The sequence below is a fragment of the Malaclemys terrapin genome, chromosome 1, assembly GCF_027887155.1.
Source record: "Malaclemys terrapin pileata isolate rMalTer1 chromosome 1, rMalTer1.hap1, whole genome shotgun sequence".
NCBI lineage: Eukaryota > Metazoa > Chordata > Testudines > Emydidae > Malaclemys > Malaclemys terrapin.
In genome coordinates, this window is record NC_071505.1 from 267,046,350 (window position 1) to 267,073,875 (window position 27,526).

General features: G+C 42.7%; 1 protein-coding gene across 2 annotated transcripts in view; it reads right to left on the bottom strand.

Moving 5' to 3' along the window:
* The window catches only part of FGF14 (fibroblast growth factor 14), a 636,316-nt gene that overhangs the window by 167,093 nt on the left and 441,697 nt on the right, over positions 1–27,526 (bottom strand). For both annotated transcript variants that reach the window (XM_054012858.1, XM_054012867.1), the window contains exon 2: positions 3,497–3,607. In XM_054012858.1, the coding sequence (XP_053868833.1) occupies positions 3,497–3,607 (111 nt within the window). The remainder of the gene's footprint in view (positions 1–3,496; positions 3,608–27,526) is intronic.

Below are 27,526 nucleotides of genomic sequence, written 5' to 3' on the forward strand. Positions count from 1 at the left end.
ACCTATCACATGTGATCCTTTCTTTCTTACTTCCTCTCCCCAATCAGCCCTTCCTCGTTCAAAGAATTGGGTATAAAAAGGGGTACTTCTAAACTATACTAAACATAAAAAGGCCTCCTATGTAATTTACTGGTTACTGCATCGCCAGGTCCACTCACTCCTGGCCCTATGCTCAGGTTTAAGATAAGCTGTGGCAGCAATATGTCCTATTATTGTTGAGGAATATTGCCCCTGTGAAGTTGCAGGGTGGGATTTCAAAAGCGCTCAGCATTGGTCTAACTCTGCTCCCACTGAAATCACTGGTAAAATTCCCATTGATTCCAATGGGAGAAGCATTAGACTAACACAAAGTATTTCTGAAAATCCCACGCATTATAAATAGCTAAAAGCTTTAATTTAAAGGACAACTTTTGGTGGGACTGTAATGGAAGCATTAGATATGCCCATACCCAAACTGAGTAACTACCATATCTTCTTACAGTTACCCTTGTCCTACCTCACTACAGAACCCTCTATTGTTTGTTACTCCTATGCCTTGAGACATAGCTAAAATTAGCTTTTGGGTGGCAGAGATCATATTTTTTTATTTATTCTCTAGCTGCCTGGCACAAGTTGGGATGCTCTATAAATAATAAATAAGAAGCAGAAGAAAAGACTGTGTGACTCAACCTCTCACAATGCTTCCCTGCCAGGAACTCAAAGCACTCCCCCTTTCATCCATCCCCCACTAGCCATTCCCCCTGGATGCTCAAGGGAAGTCAGATGCTGAGCCAAACCGAGGGTTGGGGAAAATTCTTTCCTGTCATTCAGTGCCAATCAGCTGTAGCACAGAGCATGCTGAAAAGCATGGCAGAGGCACAATAGTCCATGCCACCCTGCAACATTAACCCAACAGTGCTTTCATCAACCTCAATCCAAAGCTATTCTCAAAAAGGACAGGAAGCTCCATTCTGTCTATTGGAGACAAAAGTGCTTTCCCACCCCACCTGACTATCAACGTATCCCTATGCCCCTCACAAGTTGGAGGCAACTGTTAATCAAATAGGCAAGGTGTAAACTCAACAGTCAGAAGAAATCTCATCCACGCTCCAAACCAATCAGCAGCAAGATAAGGTAAGATAAGGTAAGGATGAGGGTGAGGTTGAATGTTGAATACTTCTTCCACTTCTCACCCTTGGGGCCAGCCAAACCACATCCACCAGTAAGACTGGGGCTTGAATTCTCAAAATAGGGAGATTGCAAAATGAAGGGCAAAACGAAAGAGTAAAAGCTAGTTCATCCACAAGAAAAAATAGTGATTTTTTTTTAAAAAAGGGGGAATAGTAAAAACAGAATTACAGCATAGGAAAATGAAAGGAAACAATAACATACTCCAGACAAAGACTGGGGAATAAAAGGAAAAAAAGAGGAAAAAAGACAAAGAACTAACATGAGGGACTGGCAACAGCAACAGTAAGGAGACAGAGACTGATAGCTGTTCATATATTCCTGAAAGTGCACATGTGGTAACACACATTATCTTTCTGATTTGCAAGATAGTGTTGGCACTGATATATTATTTATATTAAAAGTTTAAGGTGGCAATACATGCATTTAGCTGGTAACATTTTTAATACTATATTACATTTGCCCCTGATCCAGACATTGGGCCTGGTTCACCACTGTGTTACTCACGTTTTACAATGGTGTAAATCCATTGATTTCAAAATGGCTCTGGGATTAATCCAGTGCCGATTGGTGAATCATGCCCATTTTTTCCATAGCAAATAATGTTAAATTTGTTGGGAAACTCACAGCCTAATCTCTAACTCATGCAAATGTAAAATATAACAGGACCCACCATTATTTATCTTGAATATGAAATACCTTTATTTTGCACAAGCTGTTTTTGGACAAGAAAGATTATTCTGCATTTTGGAACTATGGGAGAGAATGAGAGAGCAGGCAGACAAATAGAGAAAGGGAAGAGAAAAACACTGAGGGAGAAAAGATGGGAGATTTTAAAAAGATGGCAACGGAGAAGAGAGGAAAGTAAGGGGTTGTGGCCTAGGTTTTCAAAGATGTCAATGTCCACAATTAGGTTTCTAAGAAAGATTTATTTATTTAGATGTGTTGTAACAATAAAAAGGACACTCCTGCACTACTGCCACTAGACGCCTCCCCAAATGAAGGCAGGGGAAGAGAAACAAGCAAAACAAAACAAAAAACACATCCTGCAGGCCTCATGCAAGCAAAATGCATTCTTATTGAAAGCAATGGGAATCTTGTTTCTGCACAGCTTGCAGTACTGGGCCAATAGAGAAGGGGCATTAGAAATGGACATACTTAAGTGCGAGAAAACAGAAAGACAGTTATGAAAAACAGGGAGATGAGAAAAGAACACAGAAAAATAGCAGAGAGAGAGAACAGTGAATCTGAAAAGTATAACAGTCAATAAAACAGTAACAATATCTGTGGATGAAATACATTAAGGACACATATTGTGTTAAAAGGTGTAGTCTCAATAACAGAAAACCTAACAAAACGAAAACAGAATTTGCACCTCCCACAGCCTAGTTCCAACCAGGCATATATTAATGTATGAGTAATAAGTAAATAAATGTGTTATAAACAAAAAATAAAAATAAACCTCCAATGTCTTCTGTGCTTTATGAAAATTATTCAAATTGAACCATTCGAGAGTGAGGGCAAGTCTGCTTACCCACCACTTGCAGCTCAAGTTGTAAAATATATATTCATTATCTGAATCAAAATGTTCAGCAATATTATACTGAAAGAAATAACACTAAAAATGATCCATAAGAGATTTGAAAAGTGACACCATTTTTGTTTGGATAGCTTTTCAAATTGTTTCCAGTTTTGCAGGCCCCACACTTGCAGAAATCCTATTGAAGTCACTGGGAATCTTGCTGGGATAGGAACTGTATAATCAGTCTCTTTAGCCCAATTCAGTAAGATACTTAAGCATATGTTTCCATGGGTCTAATAACATCCTTAAAGTTAAACATATGCATAATTACACAGCCTTGGTTGTCAGCGTTCCAAAGATAATTTCTTTGATTCTTTTTTCTATATTTATTTTTCAAAGATAAAGGAAAATGTTGCTGATAAATGTTTTACAGTGGATTTTTGAAAGTGCTCGGTATTGGCCTAACTTTCCTCTCACTGATTTCAACTGGAATGTTATCATTGTCTTCAATGGGAGTAGAGTTAGACCAACGCTGAGCACTTTTGAAAATCCAAAACTTCATGTCAGACACTAACAAAATGCATAGTTGCTTCTTTCCTGTATACTTTTTCACACACACAGGAGCGCTAAGGAGTCTTTAAAAGGCATGCTAGTGTTTAATATATTTTAAGTCGACAGAATCTTTTTGCCAAAACACATCAAAATTCCTCAAAACCCATTAAAATAGTGTCTGCACATATATATTTGAATGATTACATCTGCAATCTGTGTTTGAGATTAATACATTCTCCTAGAGCAGTCACTTACTAGAATTACTGCTGTCATCCTTGGTTCCATCGAGAGTTCCATCGGGGTGCATTTGCAAGTAGTAGCCTTGCCTGCAATATAACCTGGTCACTATACCCTTGAGCTGGGGATCTGAAAGACAAACATATTTTGTCACTAGCCTCAAAACTTTTTCCAAGAGTTATCCCTATTTCTCTCATTGTAGAAGGAAGATTGTCTCAGTAGTACTATACAGGACAATATCTGTTGGAGATGAAGAAAGAAAATTTCTTCCATCAGAATTTTACTACACCAATTTTATGTCCTCTTTTCTCCTGTGAACATTCTTGATGGTAATTAACAGAGATAAAAAATGCTGAACTACTGTATGAAAAACTCTAGTTTAAACTACATTAGCCCCTACATAGACATTTCAGATTGCAATTAAAAATAATTTAATATAAAGAGCCTAATTGAAAATATTTAAGGGAAAAAATCATTTCTAAAAACCCTGTTCATATGTCATATAATTTAGATTTAATTACTATACTTCGTTCGTCACTCTTAGAGACACTCACATGAAAAAAACTGCCTTTGTTGCTTAGAGTGAATCTGGGGGGAGGGGGGTTGGTGGGGTTTTTTTTTTTTCCATTTAATTCCCTACCTGAAGTGACACATTTGTGTGTAATATTTAATAATAATTGAACATAGAAGGTACCAATGTACTTTATAGACTAATAAACAAGTATCACTAAAAACCCCAGCTCTGAAAAACAGCCATGCCTACAGCAGGACATAAGAGTTCTTCACTAGCAACAGCATTTAGGAGGAGAACTGAAAAACATCTTACCTAGTTAAATGTAAAAAGGGAATTTTAAAAGGATAAGTGCATTCGCCCTAAATTGGAATTTGGCTAGGACACCAGGCTTAACACCTCTACTTTCATGAGAATTACCACTGGATTAAGGACCACAGAGCTTCAGCTTTGTCTCAGAGATGCCTCATCATCATCCATAACACCTTGCTGGCAAATTAGTTCAATCCTCCAAGGGAAAAATGCCACCTTCCTGCAGTAGCTGAGTTTTCCTTAAATGTCTCTCATCAAAATACATACCAGGCCCAACTCTGCCTAACAAATTAGATATGACTGGCTAGCAACCTTTGGGGATACAGCAATAATTTTGTGTTTATGACATCATGTTCATCTCCATAACGATTAACTAATATCAGAAAGATTTTATTAGAACTTCAGATGAGTAATTAGTAGGATGAATAGATGAAATCTTAAGGAATACAGATCCTGTTTTCATGCAAATACTCTTATTTAGGGCCAGATTGTGAACCCCTTACTCATACTGATGAACTGTTACTCTCATGAGTAATCCCATTGACGTCAATAGGATTACTTGTAATATGAGTAAGGAGTTCAACAGCTTGACCCTTAATGAACAAGGAGATTGGAATATGGAAAATAGTGGCATATAAACAGAATTATTCCTAAATAGAATGTTTACAAAGTTTCCCAAAAGTTTCAGCTAGTATTGAAAGATCTACATAAATGATTAATTTGTCAGATTTTTGCAATGTATTTGCTATTCACAAAATGTGTAACAAGTCATTCTTTAAACAAACAGAACCATTTAAATTTACTTTTTCCATTTTACACTGTAAATATTTCAGAGGCTTTTATCATAAAGATTACAGTACAAAAATGTTCAAAGTATTATGAAATACACCTCTACCCTGATATAACGCGGCCCGATATAACATGAATTCGGATATAACGCGGTAAAGCAGCGCTCTGGCGGAGGGTGGGGCGGGGCTGCGCACTCCAGCGGATCAAAGCAAGTTCGATAGAACGCGGTTTCACCTATAACGCGGTAAGATTTTTTGGCCACCGAGGACAGCGTTATAGCGGGGTAGAGGTGTATAAGCAAATGTTCTGCAAATATGCCGTATTACAGTCAATCTTGCAAACCCGGCTTTTCATGAGTGACTCATAAATGGACTACTTGTATAAAGATTATTTATGTCAGCAAGGCTTGCAGAATCCTTACACAGGAATAGTTTGACAAGTCTTCTAAAAGTACTGGAGTGTACGGTCTTCCTTGAACTACTATCTTAATCGACATAATCTGGATACTGAAAAACATTTTAATCACTCAAAAAAATAAAATAAAAAAGCACTGATCAGACTGGCACTACACATATGTAACAATTTTATTTTTATGTGTTTCTAAATTGATAAGCTTAAAATTAATAAATCATTCCCGATACACATTAAAACTGCCAAAATTGCAAGGATCAGTAAGAAAATATTTAAAGCTAACTTGTTTGACAAATTCATGAAGCATTTCAAGAAAAGGAAAAAATACAATGTTAGTAAAGACATAGGTAGTTATGTCTATGCTCAAAGCTGAAACAAATGCAAATAAGCTTTCAGCTAAATGGAAAAGGTACCATTTTTAATTAAAAACAATCACTGTCTCCTAAGAAGGCTCAATTAAAGTCAATCATTATCAGAAACTGTTTACATCTAATGTGCTGATTGACAAAGTTGAAATTTAGAGTAGACCATCAAAATTATACTTTAATCACCTTTTTAAAAGGAAATTTCTTATCTACTTAAAAAAATAAACTTGACTTGTTTTTAAAAAGGAAAACAATTTTATTGTTGGTCTTTTATTTTAAACTACCTCTGGTTTATTAGCTATACAAAATGACGTGAGTAAAACTAATCTTGTGAGTGAACACAAGTTAAGCCAGAATTTTGGGGTGGGGGCTTGTGTGCCATGGGCAGTTCTTTTCCATTTAGCATTTTCTTGCCAAGACATTCTGTATTAGTAGTCTAGACATTGTATGTAGTGTGCATTAGTAGGCTAGAAATGGGTGAGTTGCATGCATTGGGAATGCTTTCAGCTATCAAAGATGTATTCTAACTTGGCCAATTGTTATGTGAGCATGACTTCTTCGTTTGCAGTTTCATTTTAAAAATTATTGGAATTGATTTACATAAAACATATGCTTCCATTGTGAAAAGTAAGTAGTTCTTACAAGACAGAGAAAATAATGGAAGAAAAAGGATATAAAACCTTGTTACAATTGTCTGTACTATCAAAAAAATCTCTCTTTTTAATTTTCCTTTTATCTCTACATTCTTACGACCCCCTTCTCCCACTCCCTTCGTGCTCTACAAGCCAAGGTATCCTACCAAAAGTTTAGTTTCGATTTTCCTGTTGGAAAATTATGCCAAAAAGCTCTTTCCCCCTAGAAAATTTCAATCTCAGGAAACCTCTTTTCCAATAAGAAAATGACCAGCCCTAAATAGTAATACTCAGCACTTGTTTATTGTAACTCTCTACACCTTCAAAGCACTGTAGAAACATGGATTAATTAATTAGTTAAAGGAATGCTCAAAAGATTAAATTGCTCAATGAATTGGTAATGAGAAATGAAGCCTTTCATCTCTGTGTTATTAGCCCAGACCAAGTTATTGATATTTGAGGGGTGTGTGAAATGATTTGTTAATCTCAGTCTATTTCACAATGAGCAAGTGTTCTCCTCACAAAAACTATGAAAATTAGTCTCATGGTCCGCATCTTTAGCAAAGAGATGTAGGGATGACAGGGCAGGGATGCTGAATCTTACCCCTGCAAATATATAGGTGGCCTTCCAGAACACAACTGAGACACATTGACAGAGAAACCTACTACTGCCTGTATTATAGCTGTTCTGTGGCTAAACAGCAGACTTCATTCTCTAGGAGTTTCAATCTGGTACCTTCCACAAGCACTACAGTCATTTAAAGATATTAGAGGAAGTATAAGTCTGTTCAGCTTCAGAAAGTTTGGTCCCATGTCAAGTCCTGTGACACCTGTGCTCGAACAAAACCTGCCTGGAGCAGGCCTTTCAGCCTCCTCATGTCATCTGAGACCCCTTCCCCGTCCTGGTCACACATAACCCTTGATTTTATAGCAGAACTACCCAAATCTGAAGGCTGCAATACCACACAAACTGTTGTGGACCAGCTTATCAAAATGACCCATTTTGTACCATATTTATGTCTCCCTACTGCAGAAACTATTGCACACCTTCTGGTTACATAGATCTTCTGCCTCCATGTCCTCCCTGACCACCTTACCACAGACCATGGCTCCCAGTTGGAGTGTTTCGTGTCCTAGATGTCTGACCCCATGCATCCACTGCACAACACGCTCAGATGGATGGCCAATCAGAATAGGTCAACCAGGTGTTTGGACAATACCTGTGCTGCTTCTTGAACAGCTGCCAAAACAATTGGGTTGCATTACTCCCACTTGCTGAATTGGCAACATGGAACACACCTCTACCTGATCCAGTCTCTTCTACTCCAACTATGGTTTTCATCCTCATTTCCACCCTTCTGTCCCTTCACCCACAACGGTTCCTGCTACCTCTAATCTGGTACAGACCATTCAAGAAATGCAAGTCAACCTAAAGGAGCACCTGGAAGCAGCCAAGACAACTTATAATCACCACACTGACAAACACCGCCAAGAAGTCCCACCTCTAAAGACAGGCCAGAAAGTGTGGCTGTCCACAAAACATCTACAGACCACTCTACCTGTGCACAATTTAGATCATCAGTATGCATATCCTTGCACTATTACTTGGCAGATAAATCCGGTGGCATTTGAAATACAGCTCCATCGATCCTGAAAGGACCATCCTGTCTTTTGAATTTCCCTCCTGAAGCCTTTCCTAAACAATCCATTCCCCAGCAGGCATACACCACCTACACATGTGGTTCAAGTTCAAGACCATGAGGATCACCTCATCCAGGACATCCTGGACTCCCAACTGCACAGATGGACTCTGTACTATCTGATCAATCGGGAGGGCTCTGGGGTGGAAGAATGCTCTTGGGAGCCAGCTCATCATGTGTATGCCCCTCAAAAGTCTGGGCCTTCCACAGGAATCATCCTGAGAAATGGCGTCAGGTGCCACAAGTCTCAAACCCAGCCTTGTGGGGCTGCTGAATGGGACCTTGAGAGCCGTGCCCATGCATCAGTATATTAGGCGCCTATGCCCTCTCCATTTCCTTCTTGCCAGCAACTCTGACAGAGGGGCAGGAGAGCGGACATGAGCAATACATCTCGAAGAACAACAGTTACAAAAGATGGGTAACTGTTTCTTCTTCTTCTTCAAGTGCTTGCTCATGTCAATTCCATTCTAAGTGACTCACAAGCAGCATCCCTGGTGGTGGGCTCAGAGTTCACCGTTGTGAAGCTTGCAACACAGCTCTGCAAAAGCCAGCATCGTCTCAGGCTTGCTGGGTGAGCGCATAATGAGGCAAACATGTAGATAGATGACCAGGTAGCAGCCCTGCAGATATCCTGAATCGGCACCTGGGTCAGGAAGGCTGACGACGAAGCCTGTGCCCTAGTTGAGTGGGCAGTCACGGACGCCAGTGGAGGCAGCTTTGCCAGATCATAGCAGTAACAGATGCAGGCTGTGGTCCAGGCCTGTTTGCCACTGCAACAAATAACTGCATTGACTTACGAAACGGCTTGGTCCTGTCGATGTAGAAGGCAAGTGCCCTCCTGATGTCCAGGGCATGCAATTTGCGCTCCTCTTCTGATTTATGAAGCTTCAGAAAGAAGACAGGTAAGTATATGTTTTGACCAGTATGAAACTGCGAAACTACCTTGGGCAGGAATGCTGGATGCAGCCGGAGGTGGACCTTGTCCTTGTAGAACACTGTATAGGGCGGCTCTGAAGTAAGCGCCCTGATCTCAGAGACCCAATGGGCGGACGTTATTGAGACCAGGAAAGAAACTTTCCAGGAGAGGAGGAGAAGGAAGCAGAAAGCTAGAGGCTCAAAGGGAGGACCCATGAGCTGCAACAGCATGAGATTCAGGTCCCAGGGAGAGACGGGATCCCTGACATGTGGATAGAGATGTGCCAGACCTTTCAAAAACTGGAAAGTCATGTTGTGAGTGAAGACCAACCTGTCCTGGAGCAGAGGGTGGAAGTGGACTTTGATCGATGACAGGGACAACCCCTGGAGGTTGAGGTGTAGAAGATAGTCCAGGATCGCTGCTCAACCCGGATACTCTGGACTGCGGCCCAGCACGCAAACCTCTTCCACTTGGCGAGGTAGTTGCTCTGGTGGAGGGCTTTCTGCTGCCCAACAAGACCTGTTGAACCTGAGCTGAGCATTCGCGTTCTTCTGCATTTAGCCAAGCAAAAGCCACACGGTCAAGTGCGGTGCCACCAGGTTTGGATGCAGAAGACTGCCGTGGTTCTGGGACAGCAGGTCTGGCCAGAGAGGCAGCTACAGTGGGGCAGCTACCAAAAGGTCCATCAGCATGCCAAACCAGTGCTGCCGAGGCCATGCAGGAGTTATCAGGATCACCTTGGCCTTGCCCTGTTTGATCTTCAGAAGGACCTTATCGATTAGTGACACCATTGGGAAGGCATACATCAGAGCCCCCAACCACAGGAGCCAAAAGGAAGCCCCTGTCCAATCCCCGGAATGAGCAGAACACATGTCATTTCCTGTTCTGACTGGCAGGGCTGCCGAAAGTGGGTTCGGGCCCCGGTGAAAAATTTTTTTCAGACCCCCCAGCAAGGGGCGGACCAGCTAAACAGGGCCGATGAGATGGGGGGGAAGCCGGGGAAGCCAGGCCCGGAATTTTTTCGGGTCCCCCAGCAAGGGCGGACCGGCTAAACAGGGCCGATGGGGGGGGGGGGGAAGCCAGGCCCTGGTAATTTGTACCGGCTTCCCCACCCTCTCGTCGGCCCTGCTGACTGGACACAAGCAGATCCACCTGGGGAGTTCCCCACGTCAGGGAGATCACATCACAAGAACCACCTCCAGGTGGAGTGACCACTTGTGGCAAGACAAGAAGGTCCTGCTGAAGCGATCTGCTACCACGTTCTTGGCCCCAAGCAGATGCGCGGCCACCAGATGTATGGCATGCCACACTGTAGCGGGGCAGTTACCCCACTCCTGGGGGAAAAGGTCAGCTGATTGGGGAAGCAGCCACAGCTGTGGCCACACCCAATCAGGCCACAACTGGCCGTGATATAAGGGCTAAGGGAGGAGCTGGGTCAGTCTAACTCCAGCCTTGGAGTGGGAAGGACCTGGCTGCCTGGGAGCACAGGGTACTTGAAGCAGAGCTGTGCTGGGGAAGGGCCAGAGGAGCTAGGGAGCTCCACCCGGGCAACTCCCCAGGCTGAGGCCTTGTTAAAGGCCTAAGGAGGTACTGGGACTGCAGAGGTGCAGCCCAGGGATAGGCAGAGGCAGCTGGTCAAACCGCCTTGCCAATGATAAGTGGCCATTACAGACTGCAGTCTGCCCCAGAGAAAGGGGGCTAGATGACGACTGGCAGTAGCCACTGAGGCAAGGTGGGCATAGGGATGGGGATTCCCCTGAAAGGGGATACCCACAGTGCGGGGGGGGGGGCACTGCTGCAGGGCAGCACCCCAAGGAAAGGGGCATCAGGGTCCAGGAGGGACATGGGGCCTGCGGCAGGCAAGACACAGGCCAGCATGGGGCGCTCCGAGGCTGAGGGGCTAATTCCTGAGACAACCAGTAGGAGGTGTCGCGGCGGTGAGTGCTCAATCTGCTACACACAGAAGCCCCACAGGTGGAGAGCTTCTTGGCAAAGGGCCGGCGACCTATCTCTGCCCTGCCTGTTAATGTAATACATTGCTGCAGTATTGTCTGTCAGGACCTGCATCACCTTGCCCTTCACATGGGGCAGGAAAGCCTGGCAGCCAGGCGAACCACTTTGAGCTCCCTGACGTTTATGTGGAGGGACAGACCATCCCACGACCAGCGGCCTTGCATCCTGAGCTTGCCCAGGGGGCTCCCCAGCCCAGGTCCAAGGCATTGGAAATGAGGGTCAGCGATGGGGACAGGGCCATGACGGGAACTCCCTCCAATACTGATTCAGAGCTCAACCACCAATCCAGGGACAATTGGATGTGAACCGGAACCCTGACCACCCGGTCTGGATCGTGTCTGTTGGAGATGTAGACCGACGCCAACCATGCTTGCAGTGGCCAGAGATGGAGCCAGGCATGCTGGACCACCTACATACATGTGACCATGTGGCCCAACAACCGCAGGCAGGTGTGAGCAGTGGTGATCGGGTAGTTTTTCAAATGGGAGATCAGGTACGACATGGCCTGGAAAAACACCTCCGGAAGGAAGGCTCTGGCTCGTGTGGAGTTGAGAACTGCCCCAATGAACTGCCCCAATGAACCGGCCTTAAGGTCGATTTCTTTTCGTTTACCAACAGGCCAAGGTCACAGCAGATGGAACGAACCAGATTGAGGCTCCTTTGAACCTGTTCCCGAGATCTGGGCCCTTGATGAGCCAATCGTCGATATATGAGTAGACCTGAACCCCTAGATGCCTGAGTAAGCAGCCACTAGAGCCATATATTTTGTAAACACCCACAGGGCAGACGAGAGGCCAAAGGGCAGTGCCATGAACTGGAACTGGCATCCACCCACCACAAACTGGAGGAATCATCTGAGATCTTGGAAAATATGGAGATATATCCTTCAGATTGAGGGCGGCGTACCAGTCTCCTAGATCCAGGGAGGGGATGATGGCGACCAGGGAGATCATGCAGAACTTAAACTTTTTGAGTGACTTGTTGAGGTGCCGCAGGTCCAGAATGGGTCTTAGACCCCCTTTCGCTTTCAGAATTAGGAAATAATGGGAGTAGAACCTTTTTCCCCTCATATCCCAGGGGACTTCCTCCATTTCCCCAGGCTGCATGAGGTTCTCATCCTCTTGAATGAGGAGTTGCTCATGAGAAGGGTCCCTGAAGAGGGACAGGGAAAGGGGGCCAGAGGGGGAGCAGCCAAGAATTGCAGGGAGTAGCCCCAAGATACAATCTCTGAAGAAGACGGTTGAGGAAAGAACGAAGTGGATCCAGGGAGTTGACTAATATATGGAGATATACCTATCTCATAGAACTGGAAGGGACTCCAAAAGGTCATTGAGTCCAGCCTTCACTAGCAGGACCAAGTACTGATTTTGCCCCAGATCCATAAGTGGCCCCCTCAAGGATTGAACTCACAACCCTGGGTTTAGCAGGCCAAACCTCAAACCACTGAGCAATCCCTCCTCCCAAGCTGTCACGCTGGAGCACACCCTCAAAACGAGTGCTTCTGGCCCCTGTGAGGCTTCGACGAGCTGGGTTGTGCAGGGGAGCGGGAGAAGGAAGGGCGGTGACAACCAAAACTCGTGTCTCTATCCCTTCTCCTTGCAGGCCCATGTCAAGACTGCAAAGGCCTTGGCGGTGGGGGAGTCCGGAACTGCTTCCTCAATGACTGCAGCATATGCAGACCCAGCGAGCGAAGGGTGGCCCGAGCGTCAGTCTGTGCAGCCTCGCGTCAGCCTCTTCTATGAAGAGATCATTCCCATCAAAGGAAGATCCTGGATCGAGGTCAGCATCTCCTGGGACAGACCAGTGGTTTGAAGCCAGGAGATGCGCCTCATGACCATCATCAATACGACCACCCTAATTGCTGAAGCGGCCGCATCCCATGCCATCTGGAGGGAGCACCTTGCAGCCATCATACCCTCCTCCACCAGGGCCCTGAATTCCTAGGCCAAGTCCTGGGGCAGTGAGTCCTTGAACTTACGGAGGGAGTCCCATAAATTGAAGTTGTTCCTCCCCAAGAAAGCCTGGTGTTTGGCCACCCGGAACTGAAGGCTGGCCATCTAATAAATCTTTCTCCAAAAAAGGTTCAGCCTCTGGGTCTCTTTATTCTTGGGGGTCAAACTGGTTTGCCCATCTCTCCTTCTTGTTGGCCGCCAAGACGACCAGTGAGCCTGGAGGAAGGTGGGTATACAAATATTCGAACCCCTTGGCTGGAACAAAATACTTTTTCTTGGCCTTCTTGGAGGTGGGAGGGATGGAAGAAGGAGTTTGCCAAAGGGTTTTTGCTATTTTTAGGACCCCATCATGTACTGGTAGCGCAACATGGGCCGGGGTAGAGGCTGAGAGCACACTGAGCTGGGTTTACACCTGTTCGGCGTTCTCCTCCACTTCCAAGCCCAAGTTCTTAGCCCAAGTCCAAAGCAGGGCCTGATGTTCTTTGAAATCGTCCAGCAGGCTGGCGCTGGAGGGGCCCACACCGCCTCATCTGGGGATGAGGACGATGACTGGGTCACCGGGAGAGGCCCCGAGGGATCATCCCCTGTGGGGGAAGAGGGTTTTGGGGAGGGCACTTGCTCCTCTACCCCGGCCTCCGAGTGCACCACGTACCAGCCTTGGTGCCACCAGTGCCGTTGGTTGCTACTATGGGCAGTGGCTGAAGAATGGACTGATTGAGGCATCGGCATCACAGACATGCCCCACGCACTTGCGTATGGCCATTGCGCCACTGGCCTTGCTGCTACAATGCTATCACGGAGGTCGAAGCAGCCTCAGGTGCCCACATGCCAGTGCTGTCGTGGTGAAAGACTGAATTCCCTTTCCAAACTGAAGGAAACACCTTCTGGTGATCACGGAGGGGCCGTCAAAGCTTGCATCTCATGGCTAACTGTTTCCACGGGAGAATCAGTGCCAGGGGCAGGGAGATCGGTACCATGACGGAGACTGCTCCCACCATGGGGATCTGCACTGAGGAGACAACCAGCGGAAGATGATCGGTGCCAGCGATACGGTAATTGGTGCTTTCCTCTAGGCGACCCTCGTTGACAGGGCGGAGACCATGAGCATGGTGCCGGCTACGTAGGACATCCCGCAGAAGACAGAGACCTGGGATGTGGAGACTGAGAGCTCTGTCTCATCTCCGGAGACCGGCATCGTTCACCCCCCTCTGAGGAGTTTTTACGGCTGGCTTTCCCTCACCGGGAGCCTTTGCTGTGACCTGCAATGCACGCGGTGCCAGCAGCGCTGGTAGAGGCCTCTGCTCTCTGGGCACCAGGAGAGCCTGGGAAGGCATCGGCATTGCCACCAGTCTGGGTCCTCTACCAATCCCTGGAGTCGGTGGCGGATCCCTCAGGAGGTTAGTGGGTCCTACTGGGGGGCATCCCCACGTGGCTCTGGTGTGGGCTATCAGCCCGAACTGGGTCCTTTGCCCTTCTTGCTCGGTGCCGGGAAGTCACTCTTCTTAGGCACTGGTGCTGGGAAGTACTGCTGGGTGGAGCCTGGTGCCAAGGGTGCGCTGCGCACTGAGGCTGAGATGCTCAGGGCAGAGTCCAGCCAGGAAGGCTCAGAAGCAGAGTTCTGGGACAAAAGTTCTTACAGATGTGACACTTCTCCTTCACATCTGATTTCCCCCCAAGCATTTGAGGCAGCTGCTATGAGGGTTACAGTCAGAGCAGGGCTTAAAACCGGGAGACCAGGGCATGCCCTGCCTGGGTTGAAGTCCCCACTGGGACTCTATCACCAACTACTCTAGTCAACAACTACTTATTAACTAACTACTGTAAACAACAACAGAGGGTCCTGTGGCACCTTTAAGACTAACAGAAGTATTGGGAGCATAAGCTTTCGTGGGTAAGAACCTCACTTCTTCAGATGCAAGTAAGGGAAATCTCCAGAGGCAGGTATAAATCAGTATGGAGATAACGAGGTTAGTTCAATCACGGAGGGTGAGGTGCTCTGCTAGCAGTTGAAGTGTGAACACCAAGGGAGGAGAAACTGCTTCTGTAGTTGGAAAGCCATTCACAATCTTTGTTTAATCCTGATCTGATGGTGTCAAATTTGCAAATGACCTGGAGTTCAGCAGTTTCTCTTTGGAGTCTGGTCCTGAAGTTTTTTTGCTGTAAGATGGCTACCTTTACATCCATCTTACAGCAAAAAAACTTCAGGACCAGACTCCAAAGAGAAACTGCTGAGCTCCAGTTCATTTGCAAATTTGACACCATCAGATCAGGATTAAACAAAGACTGTGAATGGCTATCCAACTGCAGAAGCAGTGGAGATTCCCATTACTTGCATCTGAAAAAGTGAGGTTCTTACCCACAAAAGCTTATGCTCCCAATACTTCTGTTAGTCTTAAAGGTGCCACAGGATCCTCTGTTGCTTTTACAGATTCAGACTAACACGGCTACCACTCTGATACTGTAAACAAATTATTTAAAAAGCCTTAAGGCTCAAAGAATGAAATAGAAGAACTGCTAGCCCTTGCAAGGCAAGGGAAAGGCATTCCGACTAACCACCATAGGTGGTAAGAAGGAACTGAGTGGGCGTAGGGCCAGTGGTGCCTAATATACCGATGCATGGGAGTGGCATTCAAGAGGGAGCTACAACCGACCCTATAGATACCACTAAGGCAAAAATATCTGATGGCCGCGCACGTGGGTGCACGCACATCTAGAATGGAATCAACACAAGCAAGCATTTGAAGAAGAACTGCTGTTAACACCCCACCACCAGAAGCTACACTTGCTGACTCGGCAGGGTCAGATGACTAACAACAGACTGCTGACTGGCTTCCTGTTCCTGTCCCATTTCTTGTCTGAGCAACTAGTCACTAGGCGTGTTGCTGCCCAGATTTCTGAGATCAGGTCCCTGCTTTCTCGCCTGGTTCCTGCTCCTTGTTCCTGATAACATGCCTCATCCCTGTTCCTTTTACCATGCCCTGTTCCTTGTTCCTGCTGCCTACTTCCTCACCCTGACCCCAGTTACTGACTCTGACTTCGACCCTTGGCGTGACTTCTGACTCTTGCCGTGGCTTTGAACCCTGGTGTGACCATGACCCCAACTCTACTCCTGACACCAAACACTAGGTCAGATATCCCACATTACAGACCCTGACACTGTTAGAGCACTTATGACATATCACATTGGTAGAGAGGGTGAAGCTGTTACTTCAGCAAGTTGCTAGCCACTTTCTGTTTGAAAGACTTACAATGGGGGATGACTTCAGCATTCTTTTAATCTATTCTAGTTACCTGGCATGTAGTTCTTAAGCAACTTTAGGATCTACTGCTATAGGGTTAGGAAGCAGGCTAAATGTTGGCACCAAAATTTTTGTCTGTCTTTCTCGCCATAGGTATTTGAACCGGTGATCCTAATAAAATAATGTAAAGTGTGCGTGATATTTTAACAATGTGGATCCCTTTAATCCACTAGTTGTTTTTTAAATTGAAATCTTTGCCATTTGTACTGATTTATCCACTAACCCATTCAACTGTACATAGAAAGGGCATGTCAGTCTGCTTGAACTACCGAAGCGAGCTGCTGGTGAATTGCTCATCTTCTCATGATGAGTCTGTGATATTACACTGTTATTACATTGCTTTTCAAAGTTTTGTGCAACAACTCAAATTAAAGGCAGAGCAGCAACCTACAAATTAGAGGTAAATTCAAATAGATCTGCACCCAAACTTGGGCTAAGGATGAGCAAGAATCTCATAGGTTTCAAGGTTCTTTTGCATTCTGTTGCTAGCATTTCTTGCAGGTTTTGCTCTTGGATACCTTATCTTTGATGGCAGCATTCATGTCTATCCAGAACAGAACATCTCAGGCTCTGTTCTTACACTTCTTAATACTCAGATGGACACTGTGGTAAATTTCTTATCTCATATTCTAAAATATCATGACATAAGATTCTTTGTACAGAAACAAATGCAACAATCACACCTCAAAAGCCCCCCCCCCATCTTTTTTTATGTTCAGATGTGCCTGAATTTTTTTTCTCTTCACCATCTTTCTAGAATTACTCTTTCAAGCTGGGTCAGAAAGGGGCAGTACTTGACCTTTATTTCAAATGTTTCTTCCTGCTGCTCATTGCTTTCACTCTTTATAGGCACTTTTGAAAGCATGTAGAACATAAGAAGCTCTTTACTCGGCCTCTCTCACACACTTATCACTTCTGCAATTTCATAATCATTTTCTGACATCTAGGCGGTACTTTGCAAAATGATTTCTGTACTATGGCCTCTAACTGTTTATGGTCTGGTTCTGCCTTGACTGATTTCTGCACACACACATCTTAATCAAACCATTCACAGTTAAAACACTCTTGACAGTATTTGTTTTTTTTTTTTTCCAATCTGAACATTGTTCTATTGTGTGTTAGTCAATGTTGTGGAATTTACCACTGGATGCTCCTTTTGCACAGGGACAGCTTGAAACCCATGTGAGCTTGCATTGACAAATTCTAGGATCTTTGCTAGTCTTTAAATATTTCAGTAGAGATGCTTCTGTGACAACTTTTTTTTTTAATTCCCAAAAGCTTTTATCTTGTGAAGTATGCTAGTGCCATTCTGTGCTGTAGTGAATGGCATACTAACATTATGCTAGCTGTCATTATGAAGTTGGTCTTTTTTGGCCCAAATCAGCAGATTATCGGCAATTATTCCCATACCTTCCAAACACTCAAAGATCCAGGTGATTAATGTCACTGTGAAATGTTTGTAACACCTCTACATAAAGGGGAAAGAAAATATGGTAGCAGATGCCTTGTCCGGGAAAGTGGGCACTGACCTGCTACCTCTGGGAAGCTAATTGCTAGCCATCCTGCAGCTTTGTAAGACGGGAGCGGTGTGACCTAACAGCATCCCGATGCAAAAGGACAAAGGGCTCACTAGTATAAGGAAATGAGTTACAGCTGGCCTGACCATTTCAGTGTACCCCAACTCCTTATGGTTATAATCTGTATCTAAAGGGTGTAATGCAATATGGCATTGAAAAACTAGTAACTCACTGATCATTACAAGGTGTATATCAAGAGTTATAGATATATATTGGGATGGTGACTACATTGTGTTTAAATCAGGCATGTTGGGGGAGGTGGGTGGTGGTAAACAGGTTTGCCCTAGACAAAGGAACGTGAATTTGTTTCTCTGATCAGCCTGCTTGTCAGGCAAATCATGAAGGTCCAGTTAGGTAAACAAAGTTATCAAGATTAAAAAAAAGCAGGGGAGGAGACAGCTTTTATAAGGGAAGAGAAACTTTATTTGGGCTGTAAAGACAGAGGTTTGAACCTCAAGTGATAAGCAACTGAATCAACTGATTGTATACAGTATTACTGTATTATAAAAACTTGTTGAGTGAGGTGTTTGATGAAAGCCTATGACACACTGGTGATTAATATCATAAAATGTAAGTTTTTAACATTATATAAGGAATTGTGGGTATTCATTGATATTAGGCTTACAGGCTGTGACCAAACAAAGGGAAAAAATAGGTCTCTCCCAGACAGGAGGGAACATCACAGTATCTACCTGTCTCCAGTGAAATTAAGCAAGTTGTGTCCAGAAACAATGGAAGCTCCATTTACACAAAAATTAGCAGGGGGATGGGAAGCCCACAGGAAGGGTAGAACAGCATGAGGTTTCCCTGCCTCTTGAAACAAGGTCACTGAACTTTGGAAGATATAAGTAAAGACAGAAGCCATCTTTGGTATCCATCACTAGACAGACACAAGGGAACAGAGCTCTGGCAAGCTGAGAAAGGTGGGTCCTTCAACCAAGGGGGAGGGGTTTGAAGTCTATGGAAACTGAATATAGGTGAGAAACCTGCTTAAGCAAAGATCTTTCATTTAGGAAGACAAGAGAAACCAGTCCCTTGTGGTTCTGTGGAAGGTCCTAACTAAGAAAAAGAAGACAGACTGGTAAGAAATCTACCTTGAACAAAGACAGTAGCTTGTTAAGTTAAGTCTTAGCCACTAGAAAGCATAATTTGTTTCGTTTTACTTGTAACTTTCTATCTTCATTCCTTATTCTTGAACTTGCTTAATCCTATGTATATTATGTTAATAAATTTGTTTTTATTTTAACTATAAACCAACTCAGTGTTATGTTTGAAGGGAAGGGTGTATTTATCCCAAAAAAATTAATAAGCTGTAATGTGCTTTTGTCTCTTTAAAGGGGTAAATAAACCTTATTATTTCTCTAAAATGGTCCAGGAGGCAAAGGCCACTGGAGATAGAATTACCCAAGCAGAGGAAAGCCACATCAAGGAAACCAGAAGTTGCTGGTGCAGCAGTGACACCATCAGCAACTATTAGAACAGCCCATGTGAAGAGCTGCTGAGATACCTGTTACTAGGTGTCTAGAGCAGTGATTCTCAAAGCCAGTCCGCCGCTTGTTCAGGGAAAGCCCCTGGTAGGCCGGGCCGGTTTGTTTACCTGCCGCGTCCGCAGATTCGGTCGATCGCGGCTCCCACTGGCTGTGGTTCACTGCTCCAGGCCAATGGGGGCTGCAGGAAGCGGCGTGGGCCGAGGAATGTGCTGGCCGCCCTTCCCGCAGCCCCCATTAGCCTGGAGCGGCGAACCGCGGCCAGTGGGAGCCGCGATCGGCCGAATCTGCGGACGCGGCAGGTAAACAAACTGGCCCGGCCTGCCAGGGGCTTTCCCTGAACATGCGGCGGACCGGCTTTGAGAACCACTGGTCTAGAGTCATTGATGGCTTGAAAAAATACAGTTATTGGACTCAGGATAAGAAAAAGTCTGATCCATGGAGAACACCCAATAGCAAAAAGGGAAGAAAATTTGTACTGCAGGAGTTAAATTGGTGACTATTGATCATCAGCCATTGCAGACAACAGCAGTTTTCAATAGACAGTCTGTCCATTACAGATAGCCCTGACCTGGAGAACATGAACCGTGCACCCTCTGATAATTCATGATGTCTCCATGACTGAATATAGGACTTGAGTGGGCAGACTCATACAGAAATCTGCATTCATGGCAGATTTCCTAGAAGTTACTGTTCAAATTCTTATTCAACTAGAAGGGATCAGGGCAGACAGAATCTCCACCAATAAATGGTGCTGTATATTTATATTAGTTTTAAATTGTTGTCTTGTATGTTAGTATGTTGTTGTATCTGATGTGGGGGGGGGGGGTTAGCAGGAAATCTAGTCCTGCCTGTGTGTCCTGGGGTTAGTACTTGGAATGGTCCAATAAATCCTCTGATATATTTTAGTAAGTATTACACAACCCTTGCATTTTGAAGTCTAGACATGATCTCTCCAACAGTTCTGATGGGTACTACTTGCATTTCATGGCCTTAGTCAAATTTTTCAGTCTATACACATCTTTAACTTCTTATTTAAACAATACTGTTAACACAGTCAGCTGGTGTCTGAATTTGCTCAAGAACATCCAATTTTACCATCTGTTCATGTTCAGTTTTTACTTTATGTGTCTCAGTGCTAACAGGACTTTATATAGTATATGCATTTTTAGTGGGACACTGGTTTCTATATTGACATGATATATTATCTACTTAATTCACCCCAGGCCATTAAATATCTAATCAAATTCTCTAAGAATATTTTTGTATCCTATTGAGAAGACAAGTTATACACCTATTAATGATTTGCATTTGCAAATTGTTCCTTCAACCCAAGCTCACAAAAGATTTCCCATTCCACTGTTTTATATTCTTATGAGTAGTATCTGCCTTTATACAGACATGACAGTATTCCTGTGTTACATGGGTTCTTTTTGTACCTATTATATGAGACACTTATTTGTATATGGTTGCTTTGATTACGTTGCACTCGGCTCCAGTATTTATTGTGAAATCCACTTTTTGTTCATTTATTTCCAATGTCACTGACTAATCTCTTGTACACCCTTACTCTGTAAACATTAAAAGACCCAACAAAGAATTGTATTTCTGCACCATCATTAGCATCAGCGCTTCCAGCTCTGTATTGATGAGATGTATTTTGCTTTTGTATTCTTTTGCAATTTGTACTGAAAATGTCACACTTTTGCAAAATGGCTGTTATTGTTGCATGCATGACATCAACCCCCTTGTGCTAGCATCTTTGCATTTATGTGATGATTGCTTCCATATTTATTGAAAACAAATCTGGTCTCTGCCATTTGTTTTGTCTTGTGTCTTTGTGTCTTGTTATGCATTTCTGATTAGGTGCATTCCACTTCTTGTAAAACACTCATTTTGGCAAGCACAATTTTCATTAGCTAACTATTGTTTGAAAATCAAGGTTGCCCCCATCCACCCACAATGTCCTTGCTTTCACCTGTCTATCAATTATACCACAAATAGTTTTGTTTCTAATTAAATCTGTCTGTTAATGGTTCAAATTCACATGATTTTACTTTATTAGACAGGTCTGTAAGCTAATGGTCAGTGGTGTAATTTCACAGCTAGTTTTTTTTATTTAAATAAATGTGCCATTCTCACATTAATTCTTGCATGGATCAGTGTTCTTTAATTTTTGTTATTTAGTTTGTCTACCAGATTTCATACCCCTTTCTGTTCCTACTGGTCTGTATTTTAGTCCTTCAGTGCTCTGAGCTTGCCACATGTAGCACTGTGGCGGATTGCGTACTCGTTGATTTCTCTTCAATAGTACTAGCTTCCAGGATAATTTGCAACCTCTAGCAATCTATAGCAACCTCCTCCAGTTCTGTGTCATGTTCCCTTTCAGACTGTGGTATTCAAGTACCTTTCTTTGCTCAATCTTCACTTGTTCAGTACCTAACTTATTATGACCCCATGTAACACGAGTATGAGGCACAGGGATCCTGGGAAGAGTCTGGTCTTTATTTCCTGGCTCCAGTCAGCTGACACTGATCAAGGTTATATAAAAGATACAACTATTATTTGGCAGAGGTCGGCATCCACTGACTCCAACAGCCCTGCTACAAGTTGCATTCACTTTGTCCTTTCTCAAAACGCATGCACATGCATTGGTTTAACTCCTTCTTTTACAGTATAATTGTATAAACTGTACCAGCTTTACCATTCAGATTTTAATTTTTGTTTTCTCTTTTATACACAGACAGAAAAAGTGTCCTGTAGATTGAATCTTGTTGTTATAAACATGTTCCAATATGTTGCTTTGAAGTTCAGGATGAATACATTGCATCCGTTTTTACGAGTTTCTGTACACTGAAACAATTGTTGTATTTTCATTCATCTAAATTACTGTTAAGATAAAGCTATATAAAAATTCGAATAATACTCAAAATATTTAGTGTTTCTCTTTAAGACATAATGCAGTATCATTGTGCCCAGGACCCAAGCATCTTCATTGTTTTGCAGTACTTGCCACCTGGCTTGCTTTCAGTGAAAGAGTAGACTCAAATTTATTTCACTCAGATCCAAAAAGTACTAAGACATCACAAGGTGACAGACTATTACCATCTACCTATATGTATAAAATTTGACTAATGTGTGATCTTTTGAATCAGTAAATGGCTTTTAAGAATAAGATTTTCTCTGGAGCTGTCACTGAAAATGGAAAGTACAATAGGATGGAAATAAATGACCTTTTCAAATTTTAACTGCATACATTTCACATAATAGCTAACTGACTAAAGAATGAATTGAGTTGATTCTCTCTTATCTGGAAAACTTCATTTTGAGAATAAAATGGTGAAACCTTTTGTCTGTTCAACCTAGATTATTTGTCTCCTTGCATATTGCACCACAAAGTAATGCTATATTTGAATTCAGTCCATATTTCTTTCACAATTTCCCTTAGAATTTTAATTTGGAAAGCACTTGAAAAAAGCCATAGAAAATAAAGCATTTCAGACTATCAAAGCATGGCTCAATGGAAAAAGAACAGCAGCTTAATTTGCAATGCTAAGTATTAAGTTTTGAACCACAGCCAATTTTCTATTGTTGTATACAGGAAGCTTCTTCTATAATACAGAGTGGCAGGGGTCCTTAACTTGTTATTAAGTTCATTTACTCCTTGCCAGAATACATACAAGCATATGAAATGAAATGAAGTATATTCTTTCTGTTTAGATATGCAGCAGCATCACTCTGAAATGCTGCTGGAACATTCATAGAATGTAGTCCATTATAGTTACTCCTATTTCTTGTTAATGTCAATTGCACAAAATATTGAAAGAAACCATTTTCATTACTTTTGAGAAATTTTACATTTACTTCTATTCACTAGCAAAAACAGGGTAGACAAACAGAAAAATTGCACTGTCAATGAACTGACACAAAGGAAATTTTATCTGTTTCCAAAGTGATTAACTAGGAACTGCAATATATGTCACACACAGACATCATGCAGCAAATAGGCTCAAAATACATTTTTATTTGGTGACAGGTCAAAAGGCTTAACTGATCTCCCATGCAGCAAGTTCCAGAAATCCAACAATAGTCTTCATTTCCTTTTGCCACCACCATATAAAAAGCAGTCACTCAAGAAGTATATTAGAATTTACAAAATACTCACAAAAACATTATACCCCAAAGCTGTCATTTACACATTAGTTGGGGTGAGTGAATTTAAAAACATAAAAATCAAAGACATATTTGCCCACAGAACTACTGATCATATTGTCAGTCTATGGCTTTGTTTAATGAAACAGCATTTTTATCATTTGTTCAATTTCACCTGAAGTCACAGTTCACACAAAAATAAACTGATGGGTGTATACTTCTTTACACTTTTATCCTCTTGTAATAAAAAAGTGTTTGATAATTTGAAAAGAAAAACAGAACTCAAAGGAAACCTGTTTGCAAGGAACAAGAAAATTTATAAAACAGATTTTTGAATGCTTTTCATTTAGTGTAAAACATTGCCCTCCATAACATGTTACAATATATATTCATATGTTACGGTAGCATGTGATGTCTACAAAGCTTTTTTTTATATCTGATAGAGAATGTATACTATGTAAAACGTGTGGTGGAATAATAACTGCAGAACTTAATAAATGTCATGTTTGTGTGTGTGTGTATATACCCCTCATCTGAGTATATAGTAATTTATGTGACAACATTTAACCATTATGTTTCTGCATAACTTCTGACTGCCTTCACATACACAAATATATGGACACCCTCCAGATAGATAGATAGATCTGTTTACAAAGACATACAACAATGGCAACTCCACACACCATTAAACACAAAGTGCATTTCAGCCCAATTTACGACGGAGTAGTATTCCTGGAGATCATGAAGGGGGCTCCAGAATACACTCTAGAGACACCAGGTTATGTATAGTGATAATTCAGTACCCCAAGGATTGTAAACACAGCCATTCTTGCCATTTTTATTATTATTATTTTGTTATTTGTTAAGAACCAATAATTTCCTTGATGTAGAATAAATCATGAAGACATGGTCCTGGCCCAAAGGACTTAGCTAAGCATTGTTAATATAAATTTAATTATGTTAAAGTATAAAATAAACAATGAACTTAACATTTTAATTTAACAAACTATTTGAGTAAAAATAAAGGAGTACGTTGGCATGACTTCATATGTAGGGAATGGCAATATTTGGGTTAGAAATAATTATATAGCATAGTCCTATAAGTAAGTGTATATATGTTAACATTTGTCATTCTTTCATGCTTTTTACTGCATTCCTTTGCTCTTTCTGAAAGGATTATAATTTTCACGTTAATCTCTGGATTTCCTGTAAGGAGTGAAAGAAGAAAGAGAGGGTATCAGGGATATAAGACTGGCAAAGGGCCTCTTGAAGTCCTCCACTAACTTTTTTGGGAATTAGAAATCTAAGTTATGGCAGATCCTAAAGTCCTAAGAAATAGGTTACTTACTAATAATGGAACTAGGAGATCAAATCAGACTGACTGTATTTTAGTACCTCTAGTTCTTTGACATTTGCAAATGGGATGGCAGGGTTATTTTGGGGGGACAAACAAGGATGTAACTGGAGAGGTAACAGACTTTGATTTGTAATATACTTTCTTACTGGTGATTGGTTCTGTGCATGTCCATTTGTGTACCTGGACAAGTTTGGGTGAGGAGGGGATGGGACGGATGGAGGAACATGATCAGAAGAATGTGTGGCTGTTTTGCTTTTGTAAGGCAAAGCCCCCCTTGAGATCTCACTGTGAGAAAGAAACAGAGCCCATCCACTCTCACTAAGGACTACAAATTCCTCATAAACCATGGTATCAAAAGACAGCTGGCTGACCCAACACTGGCATGCCTGTCCTTGAACAGAGATGGTCACAAACTGCACACAGGTAGTCCCCTCTTTCAGGGATCTTAGTCTAAACATCAATGCACTCTGTCTCAAGAACTGGCTCTAGTAAGGGAAATCAATGCAGAGAACTGAATCCCTTACTACTATCTACTACTTCCCACACACAAAAATTTAACCACAACAAAAAAAACCCAACGTAACGTTATCTGAAGACTAAAAACTTGCTCTTATGCTAAGAAAAAGATGATGTGTAACAGCGCCACCTAGTAACCAGAATTTTTTTCATGACTGGAAGGACTCACATCAGGAACAGAGTGGAAACAGTCCAGGCCGATTAGGCTGTAAACCACATGAAGCAAATGCTCTCATGGAAATTTTATGAATTTTATAGTGGAGGCAAAATCTCAAAATCTTTATAATGCAAATGACCAGCCTCAGACCCTGGCTTCCACTACAAGTGCAATAACTGTCTTCATTTGAACATTTTCTGTAAACTATGGTGACTTGTGAAGATGAAACTAGGAGATACAGTATCTGGGGGTCACTTTACACACAGTGAAAGATAAAAAATTATAAAAGCTTATCAATCCATCAACAGAGCAATCTGTCAAAAATAACAATCTACCTCAGAGACCTCTGGAAGCATTTAGGTTCTGTTAGTCTCTGAGAACAGACCACAAAAACAGGTCTCATTGCCATGACAGGAAAGATGGACATCAACTCCAAGAGGCAACAATTAGTCCAGAACAGAGGAACAATATCTAACCCTTCAATCTCTAGTGATAGTCACCAAGCACAATCAGCACAGTGCCTCCAAAGCCACAGCAGTGAGGAACTTTATCAGCTCATGCAGGGATTTCGCAGAGCAGTGGGTCGATCTGAACAAAACAGTTCCAACTTTACTTTGTCCCAGGATTCACATAACAAATTGACACATAATATCAGGTCTAATTTTTGGCCAGATCTCTTAGACTTCAAGTCAGATGTAAACAGCAGAGCACAATACCTCCACAATGACACCCCTCCTCCTTTGTTTTATTAATGCACTGGTTAACTGGCTGAAACCAACTACCACAAAGCTAGTCCGGTCATATAACCCAAACAGGTCTTGGAGGGCCTCCTTCCGTATCACATCATAGATGGTTGATATTCTATTCACCTTCCTCTACGCATGAAACATCACGGACCTATATCAGGGTTCCATCTTCCCAAGATATAGAACGTGAGATTAAGTGTTTCACTTCAGGTTTCTGCTAGACAAGAAAGAGAAATTTTTCATGCTTTTTCTGCCCCTGCTCACCCTCCAGATGAATCAACGGTCCGAAGCCTTTGCAACCAACCCATTCTCCTGGTCCTCTACTCTCACCATCATCCTACAATAGCTATCAAAGGTGCAGGTCCAATCCTGAGAAAATATAAAACTCCAGTAAACCAAACAAACATTCCCTGCAATTTCTACCTTCAGTTAAAAAAAGGAACCTCCCTATTTATTCTGTAACTACGACCCTGGGCCTTTCAGACCCTTGGGTCCTACACCAGCCACCTATCCCAGAGACACTCACTCTCAAGTAGATACAGAGCTTCCAAGGTCAGTGGAAAAGTAAGAGTCTACAAAACACCTCAGCCACTTGTGGGTCTACCAAATCTGTGCCTGACCTCCATCCCTGTACAAACTGGGGTTATTTAAGTTAGGCACTCAAACCTATATTTAAGCACTCAAATGAACAGCCTTGTTTTCAGAGGTTCTAAGTGACCAGAGGTTCAGCACCTGTGAAAGGCAGGTCAACTATTTAGATGTCTAACTGTGGATTTAGATGTCTAATTTTAGGCACCCACATTGGAACATTTTGTCACAGATATTTAATATTTGTACTGTATTGCACTACCAACATCACCGATTCGCACTGCGGTAGTACCAAGAGGCCAGAGTCAGAAATTGGGGCTCCACTGTGGCAGACACTGTACTCAACATTCTGAATGAATGTGTTTCCAAAGAATAACTCATTCTCCAATGACTACTGATATTAACACACATTAATCCCTTCATTTTTCCTGCATATTTTTAAACAGACAAATGATCTATTATGCAAACCTAGAACATTAGAGATCATTTCACACTTCCCAATTATCCCCTGGACTTTCACTCGCTATTTCTGTCAGCGCCAAGTGACATCCCAATGACAGGACTGGAA